An 18463-nucleotide genomic window follows, 5' to 3' on the forward strand; every position below is an offset into this window, starting at 1 on the left:
TCCTTTATTATTTGGACCCACTGCCCACTGGAATGACCTTGCAGTACACAACTAAGACAAATACCCTGCACAAACAACCACATAAGTACCATGAAATTATGTCATAAATAGTTACTTCAATAGAGTCTCCCCAAGGGAATAAGGAGAATTTCAACTGATCAAAACCATTAAGTTGTACATAGTTTGATACAAAAGAAAGTTAATAATTTGACTAATAATGGAGATTTTTGTATCCTTTGCCCTAAATGTTTATATAATTTCCAGGGTTGACAAGGGGGAAAAAATAAAAACACAAAACCCCATGATTTCTTGAGAATTGCCAGTGGTTCAAACTCCAACTGAAACTCTTTCCCTGAGCAGTCAGTGCTCAGTGCTGATGGTTACACACACACCTGCTCCCTCCATGCACTTGCTCCATCAAGAAGCAATAAAATTCCTCCTTTGCAGCCTCCAGACCAAATCCTAAATTGCTCTGCACGCTCTGCCTGATTTATTGCAGGCAAACAGCCCATTACAGCCAGAAACCAAAGGGAAAAGTTTCATATTATGACTTAATTTGCAATTAAACAATTCAAGTTTCTCTCTGAAGTTTCTCCAAGCTAAAATTACATAGAGACATGTTATTCTGGGAAGCTGGAGCAGCACTTCATCCAAGGGGTCTGGCCTGATGGAAACCTATGTGCCACAGGTTAACTTTTCCAAACCAGAGTGAAGATTGGAGACACACCTGAGATGCCTCGTCACAGGTGAGAGGTGATGGCAGGGCAGAAAAGGAACTTGTGCAACAAGAAATTTTGTCTTTCAGGCCAAAATCAGACTCTGCCTGAAACAAGTGATGGGAAACTCATGTCCTCACACACTCACTGGAGCTTCTGCTCCAGCCCAGAGAGGGATGACAGTGAGGGCACAGCAGGGCCTGAGCATCCCAACCAGAGATTCAGTCAAAAACAAACCAAAAAAGCCACAACTCCAGTTTGTTCTTGTGAGGAATTCTGCTCCTCCCCTCCCCTAAAAGCCCTCCTGAACAGAAAAGACCCTCCAGCCCAACCCTGGGCCACGTGGCCACTTTTTTTGTCTAGTCTTGTCACAAATAATTTGGATTTCAAACCCATTTCAACACGCAAGGTCCCAAATATTATTTCATTTTCAGAAGGAAGTTTACCCAGTGAATTCAGGTGGTTAACATCAAAATTAAGTCCTACAGAAAGCAATTTATGGCCTATTTCATTATCTACTCCACTGAATAAAGAGCAGCAGCGTTTTAAACGTTTTAAGTGGTTAAGCTTTGTTCCAAGTAAAAGGTTGGCTTGGGAAAGAATGCAGGAAACAAAGCACAGAGAGGGAAATATTTCTTTTTTCCGTGGTATTTCAGTAAAATAAGGTGCCAGTCAATCACTTTCTCAGTATTATACATTTATGCAAATTCCACGCCCACACGAGGGTTTTTTTGAGCTGATGAGGAAGTTGCAGCAGCAGAGACAGCTCAGCTCCCTCCCTCCACCCCGAGCCCGTGCCCCGAGCAGACACACGGCTTTGCAGAGTCCTTAGAAAGCTGAATTTCAGTTAAAGTTTTCCCTCCAACAGGGCTTTTCTGCCCTTAGAGCAGCTCCATGCAGCACAAACACCGTGGCAGTGGCAGCTGAGGGCCCGGGTTGGATGGCAGGAAGCTTTTCACACAGAAATAGCTCCAGAAGTCACTAATTCCACGGGGTCACAGCACATGGTTTTTACAACCCTCCAACTGTCTGACGTGGCTTCACACACCAAACCCGACTGAGAAGGAACAGGAAGGGCAGTGAAAGGCTTTGGGGAACTGCATGACCTTCACCTTTTGGGTAAAACCACCACCACAGTGTCTGCACAAGGACCTGGCCCTCCCCAGGCCCACCTGCACCCAGGCTCTTCCAGCTTCTACATGGATACCACTGAGCCTCAGTACTTGGTTTTCCAAATGAAAAGAAACATCCTGTTCACAAAGGACAAGGGAATGGGGGCCAAGTGCCAACTGCTGATGTTCAAATGGTGCTCATCCTCCAGATGTGATCCTAAACTTCACGGGACCTACCATGGCACCAGCTGACTGAAGGCTACCAAATATTCTAACTGCATTTGGACTAATATTCCAACTAATGACATATGGAATTAGTTATGGTAACTATTCCCAGTTACCATAACTGGTAGACTGAAAACTACCAGTTTTCACACACGGTAGACTGAAAACTCCACTAATCCACTGACACAGGCACACAAACCAGAACGCTCAGGGCTGCAGACAGGACAGATCACAGGGCTACTGGTAAAACAAACACCATAGAAACAACACCGGAGAAAAGAAATAAAATTAAAACCTCAGCATTATCCAATTCAATGGTAATCTGCCGGGAAAGAAAGAAGGGGAAGAATTGAAAGCAAGGATTAGTAAGAGAAGTTACACATAAATTTCATGTTAGGCTCTTATCAATCATTTAACACTTAAATGCTGCAAGCCAACACTATATTATACAGTGGGCATGAGGAACATCTGCCAGCGCCGGGTTAGGGAACAGACACTGCTGGGAATGCTGTGCCAGGGAGCTTGGGAGGCAGGATGTGCCCTGGCTTTGTTCCTGTGCCAAACCACGCGGGCTGGCTGACAGGGAGCCAAGGATTTCACCCCTGGGCACGGGAGGCATCACAAGCAGAGCTGTGAGAGCAGCAGGAGGGCAGGGGCTGCATCTCCACTTCAGGCAGGAAAAATGGAGCTTTAAAATGTAGCCCTGCAGAGCTGAGGCAAGTCAGCTGGTAGGCACCCGGAGAGACGTGCATGAATGACATGTTTCAGCAAAGTAAAAAACTTGGGTCTAGCCTACACTGTCAGTGTAGTGCAGTTTTGTGCCTATTAAATACTGCACAGTCTGCTCCCCGTCACCAAGCCATCCTGAGCGTGTGCCAAGAGAGGAGTCTTCAGCAATATGTAAAATTTTTAAGCCTTCCCACAGGCTCCTGTACATCTGTGCTCTCCCCACGGGTTTTGCATGCTGCAGAGGAGCCCCAGCTGTGGGAGCAGGGCCCTCAGCACCGGAGTACAGGGCGTGTTCCCAGCGCTCCCTCCACGCCAGGGACACGTGCAGGGGCCAGCAGGGCAAGGCCCTGCTTATCTGGGCTGGGAGATTAGGCAGGGCAGGAGGAGCACTGTCCTTATGTAATCCAGGGTGTTCCAGAGAGCACCACATGGGACTGCAGCAGAATCACAGGCCATGCCAAGACCTGCACAGTGCTCTGCTGCCGAACACACTTTGGGGTGACCACTGTCAGCTCTGGCACACAGCGACAGGACATGGTGGGGGGGGTGGCCTCAAACTCAGAGGGAAGGGGTCAAGGAGATGCTGGGAAGAAATTCTTTACTTAGAGTGTGGTGAGGCCCTGGCACAGGTTGCCCAGAGAAGCTGTGGCTGCCCCAGCCCTGGAAGTGTCCAAGGCCAGGCTGGACGGGGTTTGGAGCAACCTGGGAGAGTGGAAGGTGTCCCTGCCCATGGCTGTCCCTGCATGGGCTTTAAGGTCCCTTCCAACCCAGCCCATTCCATGATTCTGTGCCCAGCTGACCTATAAACTATACTGTTTATGAGATTATTATGCTGGTCACAAGGGTAAGTTTTGTCACCTTTACGTACCGAACCCACCTCCATGGAGGGACTCCAGAATTCAAAGTGGGTGCATTAGGGTTTTTTCCCCTTCCTTTTTTTTTTTTTTTTTTGTTACACTCCAGGATGATTTTAAAAACAAAAGGTATTGCCTTTTAGGTGGTGACTAAATTCAGTTCAGTGAGTCACGAGGGAGAATAAATCCGATTTCACTGCTCACAGCCAGACAGCAAAAGCTGTTCTACTACTACTCCCAGTCTATCCGTGAGCAATCGGCTGCTTTTTCGGACTCGGAAATCCACTTCACAGGCAGCACATTCTGATCCCTTATGTAACTGAGCTACTGCTTCAGGAGTTAATGCATTCGCCACAATTCGAAGATTTTTAGCATTTCTGGGGTTCTCCATGGTCTGAATGGTGCATGTTCTAGAAACCCTGCTTTCCCCAAGTTGGGTGAATAAAGTCTAAGAACTCCTGAAAATTAATTTCCATTTAGGAAAATGTGAGTGGCAGACTGCATTTAAAAGGACAAAGCCCTCAGAGCTCTCATTTGGGTTTCACTGGTGTACAGTGTATATATGCTATACATCACCCACTGTTTTTATGGCTTAGGGTGACCTTGGACAGTGTCTCCTGGCTGTTTTTAACAGGAGAACGTGCACTGATGTGCTAATAAAGTGTAAAACATAGTCTATGGTTACACTTAATCTCTTACCCCCCCCAGCCTTGGGCAAAAGGCACCATCAGCACTCTGCTCTCATCAGAGCATCCCCGAGCCCAGCTCCCCTGCCCAGGAGCACTGACAGCCAGGCAGCCCCTTCCAGCTCAGATGTCTCAGTAAAGGGACCTCGAGGAGAGGACAGAAGGTCCCCACAGGGCTCTACCTCGTGCTGGGATGCCCCAGCACATGATTCTGCCCCTTCAGCAGAGAAGGACAAAGTGCTCAAAGCTGACACCTACAGTTGCTGCCCTTCCTTGCTGACCCTGCTCCCCTCCTCATCCCACATGGATATGCTGCTTTCCTGCAGTTGATCAGGGCATTCCTGCAAATCACTGAATTTATTCCACAACACTGCTACTGCAAAATGAAAAAATCCCCAGGTAGGAGCAGAGCTGAGCAGGATCTGGGCTGGGCTGGGCTCTGGCAGCAGAGGGGCAGCACGTGGGCAGAGCGTTCCTGACAGGGTAGGGAGCACAGCCCGGGCCATCCCAGCCCTTGGGGCATTTTCCTGGGAGTCTCCCGCTCCCTTGGCACTGCCACGTGCTCCCTGGGTGTGCTGGGTACCAGCCCACACACGTGCACGTGCACACCCGCATGTGCCAGGCTCCCTCCCGGGCCCTGGGCTCTGCCTCCCCCTGCTCTGGCACCACAGCACCGTGTTCTGCTCCTGCCTCCTCCTCCCTGCCAGCTGGGCAGGCTCACGTGGGACATCCCAGCTGGCCAGGACGCTGCAGGTTCCTCTGCCTGCAGAGCATCTCCCTCCCTCACGCTGCCACAAACGGTTATTGCTGTTGTGAAACTCTTATCTCTGAAGTTTTCACCCTTTTTTTTTTGCTGTAAATGAAGCACTAGGCAACAACTCCAACCCCAGCTGCACAGCAGAACTGGACATGAACAGCACCTGCTCTGGGTGCAGTGAGTGTCCTCCCACATCGCTGCTTCCCCCACTCCCACTTGCTCCCAGCACCTTCACTGGAGGGTGTATTCCCCTGTACCTACTCTGTGGCATGGGAAGAACCTCAGCTGATTAGAATTCCACGAGATAATCTCCAATTCCCAGTCTCAGCTGACTGTAGCAATGTCTAGATACACAAACATATGGGTGCATACACACTTTTCTGATGTAAATAAAGAACAGGTCTGTGCAAACAGAAGAATGTTCTTCTCAACCAAAGGAGTTGTATGCAGGAAAGGGAAAGAAAAAAAATGGGTGGGTGTACAGATAGTTTCCATCTATAATTCACAACAAGATTACTCAGCTGTTTACAAATTAAAATGAATTACAAAATACCCTCTCTTGTTGTAAGGTTACAGGACCCGGTGAAGAGCCACCTAGACCCAGAAAGCAGATAAAGAGGTCACATCCTTCACAGAAAGGTAACAGAATTGATTTTTTTGATTGCCAGCAACTGCAGGAATTAGACCTAAACTTGCCAGGCTCACGTAGAAAAGCAACAGAAACAAGCTTAACTTCAAATATGATTTGAAAGGTATTAGTTGACTAAAAATGTTTTGTTCCTGCTCCAGCCCAGAAGTGCTTACACTCACAAAACAGCTGAAAAGAGCAGGAATTTTATTTTCCTTTACTGAACAAAGACAGTGTTTAACACAGAGTGATGGACCATAAACACATTACCTTTTCTCCATAGCCTCTATCTTTGGTCATCATTTCCCTGAGCGTCTGTAATACCTTAATACACAGTTTCTCCTCATTCTCCTCCAGTAGCTGTTTTGTGTGCTTAATTAACCTGAAAAAAAGCAGTCAACCACAGCTCAGGTTAGTGCTAATATTCTAAAAGTGGGGTAAGATATGCATGGTTATCTTAACTGGTTTATGCTGCAAACAAGTTTTTTTATCATACCATTACACAACCACTTTGGGAGCATTCTCTCAACACCTGACCAGCTACCAGGGAAGCTGTGAAGGAACCTGCAGTCCCTGGGCAGGAGGAGAGCCAAAAACACCCTGTGACTACAGGCAGCAAGGAATCGGTGGGATTCAGGACCTGATGGTCCTCTAGAACAACCATTTAACAGTAAGAAAACTGTATCACATATAACAGCTTGGATAAAATACATATTGAGTGTCTTGGACAGTGCAACCCAAAATCCATCCCACCCAGCACTTGGGACTTAGTACTTAGTTTCCATAAACTCTGTCTGTGCATAACCCACCCTGCCAGGAGGTGATCAGAGAAGCTGGATCTGCTCAAATTGCCCTCTGAATAACCCTGTAACCTTTTCCTTTCCTTCCCTCTAACTGTGGGTGATGCACATGGTAAGAACTGATCCTGATGTACTCCCCAAGCACCTCACAAACATTACTGGGGTGAGGGCAGGTATCAAATAACTGGGATCAGCTCAAAGCTGAACTCATTTATACCACTGCTCATGGCATTTGTATCCTGCAGTAAACAAGTATTTTTAAGCATTAGCTGTGACAGCACATCAAACAGTCTTCCCCTATTCCCACAGGCAACTTTTTCCCCTCCAAGGACAAACTGCATTTACCACATCACAAAATACTGTGTTTTACAAGTATTTCTAAGCATATCAAGTGTTTACCAAGCTGGACACGAGGGCCCTGTTCCACAGGGTACAGGAAAATTGGGGAAAAGCAAAATACAACAAAAATCCTCCCAACAAGCCAGAGTCCCAAGACAACTTACTTGCAAATGAAACCTCCACTTTCACATTTCCTCCTGGCATCCGTGTTCTCTGGGAAGAGCAGCTCAGGCCTGTGGAGCACATCTACCAGCACTGAGAGCTCTGCCTGCACGAGGGGCCGCAGGCGATCCTCCAGGGCTGACACGATGTCCTGGAACACAACAGACATCACACACACACAGTTACAGGCAAGTTCATCTCACAAACGAGGGAAGGACAAGAATCTTACAAGAAGAGGGACAGGACAATGAGGCCCATCCTGCCTGAATAAATGAAAGGCCTCAGGGTTTGGTCAGATGAGCCTTTCAGTTTTACTGTTTCATGGTTATCCTGAAGGAGGGGCAGTGTTCACCCAGGGGAAGGGCTGTGCCAGCACCTGCAGCCTCTCGATGATGTTGCGGTAGTCCCTGGAGGCAGCGAGCACCGAGTCCCTGCGGGCAGCGTTCCTGGCAGTCATCCTCCAGTTCATGGCAGTCTTCTGCACAATGTTATGGGACTTCAGGAACAGATTGTTCACCTGGCTGTCCAAGTCCACAGGAATTGCAATCGCTCGGCTTTTGGCTGCAACAAGCGAAGTCAGTGAGAACTGAGACCTTCAGCCCGTGAACCAACACGAGAACAAGACAAACCTCTACCTGCAATTCCTTCTACAAACTCCTTCCTTCTACAATCTCTCCTAGACAGGGAGAAAGGAAATGGCCTCAACTTGTACTAGGGGCAGGTTTACATTAGATATCAGGAAAAAGTTTTTCATGGAAAGGGTTGTCAAGCATCGGAACGGGCTGCCCAGGGAGGTGATGGAGTCACCACTCCTGGAAGGGTTCAAAAAACACATGGGTGTGGCACTTGAGGACATGGTTTAGGGTGAACATGGTGGTGGTGCTGGTTGACAGCTGGACTTGGTGATCTCAGAGGTCTTTTCCAAACCTTAATGAACCCATGATTCTCTGAGTGCATTTTAACCAAGGCAGTGCTCGGTCCCTGTGCAGGACTGTGGTTAAAGGCTTTCACACCTCAGAGCTGTTTACTGTCTCTCAAGTGTGGGAGGAGGAATCTGTCCCTACACACACACTCCCAACAGCTCGTGCTGGCACACGTGTACAGCCATCCAACAGAACCTGGCCTCATATCCAGTGCAACTTACTCCTCTTGATACTAAAAGTGGAGCAAATCACGGGGAGGAGCGGCACAAAATTATCTCCCTGCTGCAGAGTTTGGAGGCTGAACAGAGAGAGCACTTCATGTGACAGTCACACCACCTATTGCTCAACCACGACCATTTATCAACATAACCCTGGCTCTGTACACCTGGGCCACGACTTATCCACAGGTGACACCTGGGGGAAGGAAACTGCACTTTCTTCATGGAAGGACGACATGGAAGCAGCAAGTTCTGGATGACCACATCTGAGCAGTTAGTTCTGCTCACATCCACTTCTTACCTACATCTGAGAGGACCCGAATGCAGCTCTCCACAGAGGCCTTCTGGCTGGGCATCAGCCAGTTGCAGTGGTACACCCTGAACACCCCCTGCAGCAGCTGCACGAACACGGGCTGGCGAGTCTGCAACACAAGGGCAGAGAGAGTCAACCCCACCCTGCTGAGATGGGGCAGCACCACCTCGAGGGGACCCCAGTTCCCAGCTCCAGCTGGCACTCTCTGCACACCAGGCACTCCCAACTGGTCTGCAGCCACTTGCTGGGCAGCTCCAGGTTGTAGCCAGGGCAGCTCCAGGTTGTAGCCAGCGACCCTACGACACGATCACAACTGGGTGGGAAGGGTGGGAACCAGTGCTGGAAGGGAAATATGAAACAGGAGCTTCTACAGCATAAAGCCTCGGTAATTGAGGCTTGACTAAGCAAAGGAAATAAGCAGCCACCTTCATCTGTTAAATCAGGGCTATCAGCAACCCTGGCACACAGAGATCCTCGTTTTAGCACTGACCAGCAGCTGACTCAAGAGTCCACAGGGAAATGGGACTTGGCTCCACAACAGCACAGCTCCAGAGTTGAAAACTCATCATTTCAAGCATTATTACCTGGTATCTAATTTACTAAGGAACCAGCTGTGTGTGTGTTATTTGGAACACAGGCAGTAGTTAGTGGCAAATGCTACAGACCAGCCAAAATCGAGGTGTGGTTCTCAGCCCTGAATTTCACCAGGTGATCTCCCACCACACACAGCTGAGTTGCTCCAACACACACATGCCCATGTTCTTTCATCTTTGCACCAGCCCAAAAACAGTGACCAGAATTCCCTCTTTGGTTTTGTACAGTGATTACCTAACAGAACAATTTATTTTAACTGTAGAGGAAAGAGTATTTTAAATATTTCAAACTGAAGGGAATACACCATGTCCCCATGCCTAATAGCTATGGAATGCTTCTATCAGCTAAGGGAACTACACCACAGTGCAAAGACCACAAGACTTAGGAACCAGTGAAAAAATACCTCTTTTATTCTGGCCAACAGTAATTCCTGTTAGTAAGAAAGAAGTGGAGTTAGAGGAAAAAGAGAAATCTATTAGATAATTAAATCCATTAGATCAATTAATCAAACACCATTATGAAAGGTACAAAAGGAGAACAAAAATTCAAACCCCCAAAACTGCTAAGGGGCAAAGACCTATTATCCTTTCTGGAGTTAAGTCAAACACCAAAACCATGGCAGACAGCAGCATTCACCAAGGGCCCTGAAAATACCTGCATGTTTAGATTTAAACCACCCACATACTGCTTTCAGCTCAGGCTTAAAGACTTTTTGGTCTTAAAAAGCCTCCAAGATGTTTCATTTGCCTAAACTAGGCCAATAAATCAAACAGGAAATTTACTCCCCGTTCCTCATGTCTCCAACTCCACTTGGGAAGGAAAGCCTTGGGCAGCAGCAGCCTCAAGAGGCAAACAGGTGAAACAGGGCTTGTTAAAGAGGAGTTTTGGGCAGCTGTTCCCTGAAAAGACATTTCTGTTCTCCTAATTTGATATGCTTTGAACAGCATGACAGATGTACAAGGTGTTCCTTCAACGAGCAAGGCTGGCCCTGGCTCAAGGGAGGTACAATTTCAGTCAAGCCATGACATGAAGGAGCAGGAGACAAGAGGAGGCTTGCACAGGAAAGAACAGGATGACAAGGAGCAGCAGAGAGGACAGGGAGGGACTGGCCCAAAGCAGAGGGGCCACATCCCTCACCTCTGGGGGCACGGCACAGATCGGGCAGAGGGGCTGCAGCACCTCAGGCGGGAGGGAAAATCCCACCTGGAGCAGGGATGGACACCAGCCAGGTGGTCCAACTGTCCACCTCAGGTGTTAGGATCCCTGGGGGTGGGCAAGAGACAGGCAAAAAAGGGAGAGAAACAACTTTTAACTTTGAGATGTAGAAGAAAGATGAATCTAGGACAAGAGACATCTATCAAGTGAGATGGGAAAAGAGGTGAGCTGAGTGACTTCATCCTGCTAGACAGAGGGGGAGATTGAGAAGCTAAGGAAAAACTGCTGATAGAACATTAACAGATGGCTAAAATAGGATGGCAAAAAGAGTATTCAAATGCTGTATGCTCAGAGAAGACAACTCAGAGCAGGACAGCCCAGGTATATGGTACAGAGGGAAGAGAGAAGGGCAGAGCCCCAAGGACAAGGTTAATGATCTTGTTTTCTCATTTCTTTGATGAACTTCCAACAAATGAGGTGATACACAACAGCAGCTGAAATCACACAAGGAGCACATCAGCTGCTGCACTGCTCAGGCTTGGGTGAGGGGAGAGACAGCCCTAAGGAAGCTGCTCAGCCTCAACACTCGGAGGAGAGTTCCCAGGGTGACAAAACACTGGCACAGGTTGCCCAGAGAAGCTGTGGCTGCCCCATCCCTGGAAGTGTCCAAGGTCAGGTTGGAGCAACCTGGTCTAGTGGAAGGTGTCCCTGCCCATGGCAGGGGGTGGGACTGGATGGGCTTTAAGGTCTCTCCCAATCCAAACCATTCCGGGATTCCATAAAACCTGCAGTTTGCACTGCAAACATCTGCCTTTGGCACGACCAGGTTGCACCAAGTTTCAACAACTACCCCTCTCAAACTTGTGCCAGAGCTGCCAGGCACCTGCCCACTCCACCCATACTCCTCCCAGCAAGTTATTTATGAATAAAAGAACGATGTTATCTTTGTGCAAACACAAATATTAAGGCCACGTCCTGACACTGCTGTTGTGCTGTGGAATCTCTGCCTTCTGCCACTGCACAAGAGTTCCAAGCTCCTCCTTCACATTTCCCCAACTTCTGAACAAGGGAAAAAACTACTCAGCTTAGTGAGACAACTAGAGCTTCTGGATCCCTTTTGAATGTTTTTAAGGGAAATTAGCAGATTTTATAGAAATAGTCTTTCTTTAATCAATCATCTTGGCATGTTCCGTAATGCAACACTCCTCCAGACATTTTCCAAAGCCTGGAAAGTTTGCCACCAAAGCTCGGGGCAACCTGGTCCAGTGGAAGGTGTCCCTGCCCACGGCACGGGGTTGGACCTGGATGATCCTGAAGGTCCCTTCCAACCCAAACCATTCTGTGATTCTGTGACACACAAACTCTCTCCAAAAGGCCTGTGTGGTGTTGGTAGCACAGAGCTGAATCCACTGATGAAGCAAAGCAACACTTCAACTTCTCTAGAAGAATTTGTACTCTGATCTACAAATCTTTCCATTTCTCCAGCGAAAGGTCACAAGGAACAGTCAAATACTTGTTCCCCCATCACAACACGTGTTTCTTTTGACCTGGTAAACGGCACCGCAGTGGAATGAACTGAACTGCCTTGGCAGCATGTTTTCCCTTTTCTGTCTCTGCGTTTTCCTACCTGCAGGGTTGTGCTCTGGTCAGAGAAGGGGGAGCTGAAGAAGGTGGTGACAATGCTCATCACGATCTCCGTCACGTACTTCTCCAGGATGGAGTCCGCGTGTTTCCTGTCGCTGGTGTTGTTACAGGCCTGCAGGACAAACCACCCTCAGCTCAGCAGCAGCTCACCAAGGCAGATCAACCACCCTTACAACTGGAATTCCTGGCTTCCCATTATTCCAGTCCCAGCAGTTCCCTGCCACGCTGGTGTTTGTGACACTGGAGCTCTGGACCTCCAGCACCCACAAGGGCAAAGCCAAGGGTGTCCCTGGTACAATGTGCTGGCACAGAGCACCTTTGGGGGGAGGGAGAGAACCACACTGCCTTGGAGGAGAGCAGGGGAAGGGCAGGGAGCACTGAGGTGTAATGCTTTCGTACGGGGAAATACTTGGAATCCCAGGCAAAAAGCCACAGGGCCGAATAAATGCCAGGCTTGGAAAAAATCTGTCCTGACCTGCCAAAAAATGTCACTCAGGAAGGAGCTCAGCGATCCTGGCCAGAATAAGCAAACCAGGTGGCAGGACAGAAAAGGCACTGGACAAAGGAGCAGGGTGTGGGGCTTCACTGAGCTCTGGTTTGGTTGGGTTTTTTCTTTTAAAAAGGAAAATATTAATGTGTTCCATGGAATATGACTAATGGAATCCACAGGCATAAGGCAAAGAAGGCACACATAAATTTACAGGAACACAGAATTCAGGGAGCTTATTGCCTTGGTGCACTGGTATGTTTTATTCTTACTGTTGTATATTAAACAGGCTCTTTTGAGCTTTCTGAATTCAGTTCCTTGGTACAGACACATTACCCGACAGATGTCAACCAGGAAGTTCTCAAACAGCTTCCACATGTGATTACTGGTGTAAATCTCTTTCATTTCTACTTCTGTGTCCACGTAGCAGTGGTTCAAGAAGTTGATGTAGGCTATTTTGACCTAAAAGCAGAGGAAAAAATTAATAAAGCATAAAAAGCTGAATGGTGGTACGGATGAATATAATGTCACATTAAAACTGCTACGTAAATAATCTGGAATTCCACTTCCTTTTATTTAGCCACTGGTGAAATTTAATGCCATGAATAGCAAGACACCATCCAATAAAAAACCTCCAGGATAACTGCAGACCAAACGTCAGCATCATAATAATTTCCAGACCTGCAGAACCATCTGTTCAAGGTTAGCAGCACATCCACAAACCTCTCTGCCTCAAGAACCTTATAAAATAACCAAGTACAGCATCACATTCCTATTTTATGGCTAAGGAGTAAGTATAAAAGGATTTAACTTCACTATCCAGATTGACTGGGGGTGCTGACAGCAGAAGCAGGGAAGGAATCCAGTTTCCCAGCTCACTGCCCACCTGCACCACCCCCTTCCCAGGCCAGACTCAGCAATATCCAACCTCTCTCACCCAAAATCAGCACATTTCAAATAGAAACAGGTCAGTTCTTCTATCAGCCCTCACCTCAGGAATGCAATCCTCGTGGGTCACCACCCTCACAATGTCATCCAGGGGGAGGAGGGAGTTGCACTTGATCTCTGTGTAGACATTTTTGCCCTCAGTGCACACAGCCAGCAGCTCCACCAGGTGGATGTGGTACATCAGGGGGCTGTTCTCGTCCATCCGATCCCTCTCTGACCTCATCATCTGCACCAGGGTCTGGAAGGAGGCTCTGTCGTTGTAGAACACCAGCACATCTTCTCCTGCGTTCACCAGCTGCCAAGGACGGAGAACATTCCATCAGCAGAGCAAAGCCTGGGATCTCCCCACGGCATCCCCCTACTCTGGGGCTGCAAATGCCCATGAGCTGCTCCTCAGACACTCAGAAGGAGCACAGCCCCCAGGTCAGCTGGGCACTGCTCCTGTGCTGCCTTCACGGGAGACAGGACACGAGCAGGACATTTTCTCCTAAAGAATTTACCACTTCTGAACTGCTGGAGAAGTTCAAAGCCAGTCCAGCTGCCTGCTTAGACAGAAGCTGTGCCAACAAACTTCTGACTTTCCATTGTACTTTTTTATTTCATGTCCTGTTGCCTCAGTTGACTTTTTAATGCAGCTGTGGGCAGCTGTGTGCTGGTCAGAGAACTGCCCTGGGGCACAGAGATGGGAGGGCTCAGGGCTCACTTCCTCCACCCTTCTGAGCAAACACCATCCATCTTCCAAGGCACAGTGTGACACCTTAAGTCACACACTGAAGATTTCCATCAGCTTCACATCTGACACCCTGCTGGCCACGATTTCAGAGCAGCTCAGCCCTCCTGGAACTCCAGGAAAGGAAGGAGAATGAGCAAAGTGAGACCTGCCCCAGGCTGGGCACTGCTGAGCAGGAGGGGTCCAGGGCTGTCCTCCCCCAGGGTTTGGGAAAAACAGCAGGATAAAAGGCAGGAGGAAACCTCTCAGGCAGCCCCCTCTGCTCAGCACTGCTGACCACCTCACCAACTCAGCTGTGTGCTGAGAAGCTCACAAAGCTGCTTTCGAGCTGAACAACAAATTCTGGAAGATTTTCCATCAATCTACCAGGACTGATGCACAAAAGCCAGATTTGACAAATCTGATCCTGGGGCTCCCCCTGCTGAGGAGGCCAAATATCCCATCAGATGTGTAAACACACTGTCATGGATCACATCCAATATCCCACTTAGAGGCACTTAGTCACCCTTCTCTTACCTCTCCCTTCTACCCTGCCACTCCAATTTCCCAGTTACCCACACACCTAAGGAACACCCTCATCTTTTCCACCTTCAGCACTTAAACAGCTGAGTAAGTACATCTTGCTAAGACTATTTACAAGGGCCTGGAGTGACAGGACAAGGGGGAATGGCTTCAAACTGAAAGACTGGATATAAGAAAAAGTATGGGTGGGGAGGTCCTGGCACAGGTTGCCCAGAGAAGCTGTGGCTGCCCCATCCCTGGAAGTGTCCAAGGCCAGTTCTGAGCAGCCTGGGATAGTGGAAGGTGTCCTTGCCCATGGCAGAGGGTGGGACTGGATGGGCTTGAAGGTCCCTTCCAGCCCACGCCACTCTGGATGCTATAAAGAATTCCCATCAAAACACTATCATGGTAAAATTCTCTTTCTGCATTAGTGATCTTGAAATTAAACTAATTCTCTTCGAGCCAATTTTGCTAGAGAAAGGCACCCCTGCTTCATAATCCCACCCGTGTGCTGCTGTGCACACGTGCTGGGAAGTAACTTGTGCCATTAATTATCAACCCCTCGTTACACCTATGAGTCAAGAGCTCAGGAAGCTTTTGGTCACAAAAAGCCTGAGTTTTCTGGGAGCTGTTTGCTCTTTTTGCATGGTGAGAGCTCACTGTCAGCTTCTTGGCAGTCCCCGAAGCGAGAGGATCAATTTGTCATGTTCACCAACTGCTATGTGAAAACTTCTGTTCAGACCCTGCAAATCCCTGCAGCTCTCACCTCAGCCATTACCATATCCTGGCATTTCTTAATGAACTTCCCCTCTGCCTTGACGATTGTCTGCAGGAACTTGATGTACTGAACGTTCCTGCCGTGGGTCTCGATGCAGTGGACGAAGTGCTGAACGACGCGCTCGTTGATCTCGCTGCAGAGCTGGAAGTTGTTCATGAAAATGTGCTGCATTGTCACTGCTTCCAGAATCTAAGGGATGAAGGGAAGAAAGCAATCAGAAAATAAACAACCCACTGGGCCCCCCCAGAGGTCAGGGTAAAGCCAACGCTCCTGCAGGGCGCAGGGCTGGAGGAACATTTCTGGACCTCATCTTTCAACACCCCAGCTCCTATCTCAGTCTGTTTTTCACTCCACTTCAGCCTCTTGAACATTCTACACTGAAATGGTCCTAAACAAACATCTTGCCAACCTTTGAGGCTTCAGAATGAAAACAAAATGTGACCTCTTCAACCAATCTTGCATCAGAACAGCCCCCGAGGCTTCACCAAGGACAATCCAGTCCCTTTCCTTGCTAGAACAAAAAATAAATCATGGCCTGAGGTTATTCTTACCCCTGGGTTAAGGAACAGGTTTATGTGCTTGTGCAGCAAGGCCTGATTCTGTTGGTTCCCAGCGCAGAAGTTCTGCAAGAACTCGTGTGCAAGCTTCATTATCTCCTGCATCCTCGTGTCTTCAGCCTGGGGTTGCATGACAAACAAGAGGGAGTTAAAAGGACTCCAAAGGTTCACTTTCAGGTGAGCACTGGACGAGCCACAGCTCCAGCTCTGCAAAGGAACTGTCACGTCCCTCACACCCCGAAGGAAAACAAACCTCCACCCAGCTCACAGACGCTCAGGATGAGTTTGGCCCGTTCCACAGTTCTAAAGAGCATCAGAAATGAAGTCCATAATAGAAATTGCAGTAGTTTATTCCTTAAAACTGCCTACTCCATGGCCAGGCCTGCCAGCAACGTGCTTTAGTCACTTCTACACTTCTGAACATCCCGGCACGTTGGCCAAGCCACACATCATCACCTCGGGGCTGCCCAGGAACTCTGCCACGTTCCACTGCACAGACAGATGGGCAGCTCATGGCAAGGGAGACATGGAAAATTGTCACTGCACCAGTTCAGCCCAATTTATATTTACTGGAACCTGCACACTGCTTGCACACTTCCAAGCACTGCTGAGGAACTGGTGCCTCTCCTCTGACGTCAGTGTGGATCCCCAACCCACCGATGGCAGAAGAGGCAGTTTGGAAAATCAGAGTCTGTTTCTACTTTTAAGGAATTTCATATATTTCCAAGGGTGAAACCCCTTCCACGCTGCCTGTCCAATGCACATTCACATGTACAGGACAGAAAGGAGACAAGATGTTGGAGAGTGTCTTTGCTGCCCATTTTTTAGCAAAGTATGAAGCAAGAAACCATGAGACTTAACATTAATCAAAGCTACTGTCCAGAATTACTGGTTCTCAGAAGCCTGTGGAGTTTGGAACAGAGGACAGCAGAGTGATCAGGAAACTTGTCACCTCTGCACTGATAAGTACCTGTCACCTGTGACTAATGGGCAGTCAACAGGATGAACTTGGGCTGTGCTGCATCAGCACAACGTGGGGCTGTGCAGGCTCCAACCAGACACAACCCAGACCCAGTGGGCTCCAAACCAGTCCCAGTGGGCTCCACACTGCACTGTGATAACATGTGGCATCTGACAGGGCTCATTACTGAGCCATGACCTGGCGGGCCAGTTGGTATTTATTCATTTCTGAGGGGGGAGTTTGGGACTCTGCAACTGAGGGAGTCTGTGTTTAACTACTGGACAGACCTGACAAATCCCATGGGGACCAGGCGCTCTGGTGTTCCCAGGATGGTGGGCATGCAGCTGCCTGGTAGCAACAACTGGGTCTTGCTTCAACAGCTCCACTCCAAGGCAGCACATGCCTCCCATGAAAAGCTCCCAGTTGAGCCTTGGTCTTACTCTGAGCTATGGTAGACAAATACTTCTTCAGGAAATAGTGCATAACTGTATGTTAAAGACTTCAAACAAACAGAGCTTGTCCAAGCTCCCCAAAGTATGGATATTGTACAGACTATGAGACCATATAAACCAGCCCCTGTGGATCCAATACATTCCAATGTATCCAAGATTCAGAGGAGGCATTAAAAGCCTGCCAACGGGACCCAGAGCAAGGAGACAGCAGAGGAGCCCCACCTTCTCGTAGGGGATCTGCAGCAGCTCCAGCACCACGGCGTGGGCTCCCATGTTCCGCAGGAGTCGCTGCTGCTGCTTCCGGCTCTTCCTCACCGAGGCCCCTTCCTGCACACAGAGCTTGCTGAGCCGCAGCAGGATCTGCAGAGAGACTGGCCTTAGAGCCCAGAGCCTGGCTGTTCCTTCACAGAATGCCAGGTCCCAGAGAGCAGCAACGGGGAGAAACTCCTCTGTGTGGAGCAGAGCGGCTCCAGGCAGCTCCTCATGGCCCAGGCTCCATCCATGGCATCTGACTAAGGCTGGTGGACTTGGATGATCCTTGTGGGTCCCTTCCAGCTCTGGATGCTCTGTGATCCTATGCTCCTGCAGAACCCACCGCAGGCTCCACACACAGGCCTGCAGCTCACACCACACACTCTCAGTCTGGTGTTTCCTAAGTTAAATTCCAACAGCACGGCGGGTTTGAGTGCCAGGTACTCAGGACCAGGGCAAACTAAATGGCTTCTCCCCCTGCCTCCTGCCTTTGTAGTCTTTAACAATAAAAATATTGTGTTACCATTGAAACAGCAGCAAAACCTCGCGTTTCTCACTAATCCATCCTCCAGGAAAGAGTACACACGTCGTGCTTATTATATCCTGGCTTCCCATTCAAGCTGGGATATGTTATTACTCAGCAAATAGTTTCCACAATGGCACAGTGACTCAGACTGTCCTGGGTGCCTCCCTCTGCCTGCAGCTCTCCAGAGCTCTGTTACTCATTTACACTGCCAGGGAACTATCAAGAAGCAAAGTTTTACCTCTTTTACTACCCGGTAGTTGTAGCTGCTAGTACTTTCAGGCTTTTGGGACTTGCTGTGACCTTCCTGAGGATAAAATCAGACAATTTATTAGTAGCTTATACTACTGCCTTCACGAAGGCTAAAATTACCGTTCTAGGACAGCGCCCGCTCTCCTCCTGGGAAGGACTGTCATCCT

General features: G+C 48.7%; 1 protein-coding gene across 18 annotated transcripts in view; it reads right to left on the reverse strand.

The window, feature by feature from the left end:
- The window catches only part of ITPR1 (inositol 1,4,5-trisphosphate receptor type 1), a 163737-nt gene that overhangs the window by 68041 nt on the left and 77233 nt on the right, over positions 1-18463 (reverse strand). For 14 of the 18 annotated variants that reach the window (XM_051788603.1, XM_051788618.1, XM_051788606.1 and 11 more), the window contains 12 exons: positions 18286-18351; positions 17492-17629; positions 15851-15976; positions 15288-15488; positions 13334-13585; positions 12679-12804; positions 11839-11967; positions 8451-8571; positions 7385-7569; positions 7011-7159; positions 5978-6089; positions 2349-2375 (listed from right to left, as the gene is read on the reverse strand). In XM_051788603.1, coding sequence (XP_051644563.1) covers positions 2349-2375; positions 5978-6089; positions 7011-7159; positions 7385-7569; positions 8451-8571; positions 11839-11967; positions 12679-12804; positions 13334-13585; positions 15288-15488; positions 15851-15976; positions 17492-17629; positions 18286-18351 — 1632 coding nt within the window. The remainder of the gene's footprint in view (positions 1-2348; positions 2376-5977; positions 6090-7010; positions 7160-7384; positions 7570-8450; positions 8572-11838; positions 11968-12678; positions 12805-13333; positions 13586-15287; positions 15489-15850; positions 15977-17491; positions 17630-18285; positions 18352-18463) is intronic. The other 4 variants (XM_051788610.1, XM_051788609.1, XM_051788608.1 and 1 more) reach the window with 2 other exon arrangements.

Source organism: Manacus candei, unplaced genomic scaffold, assembly GCF_025592945.1.
Source record: "Manacus candei isolate 608988 ecotype Guabito, Panama unplaced genomic scaffold, ASM2559294v1 h1tg000025l, whole genome shotgun sequence".
Taxonomy (NCBI): Eukaryota; Metazoa; Chordata; class Aves; order Passeriformes; family Pipridae; genus Manacus; species Manacus candei.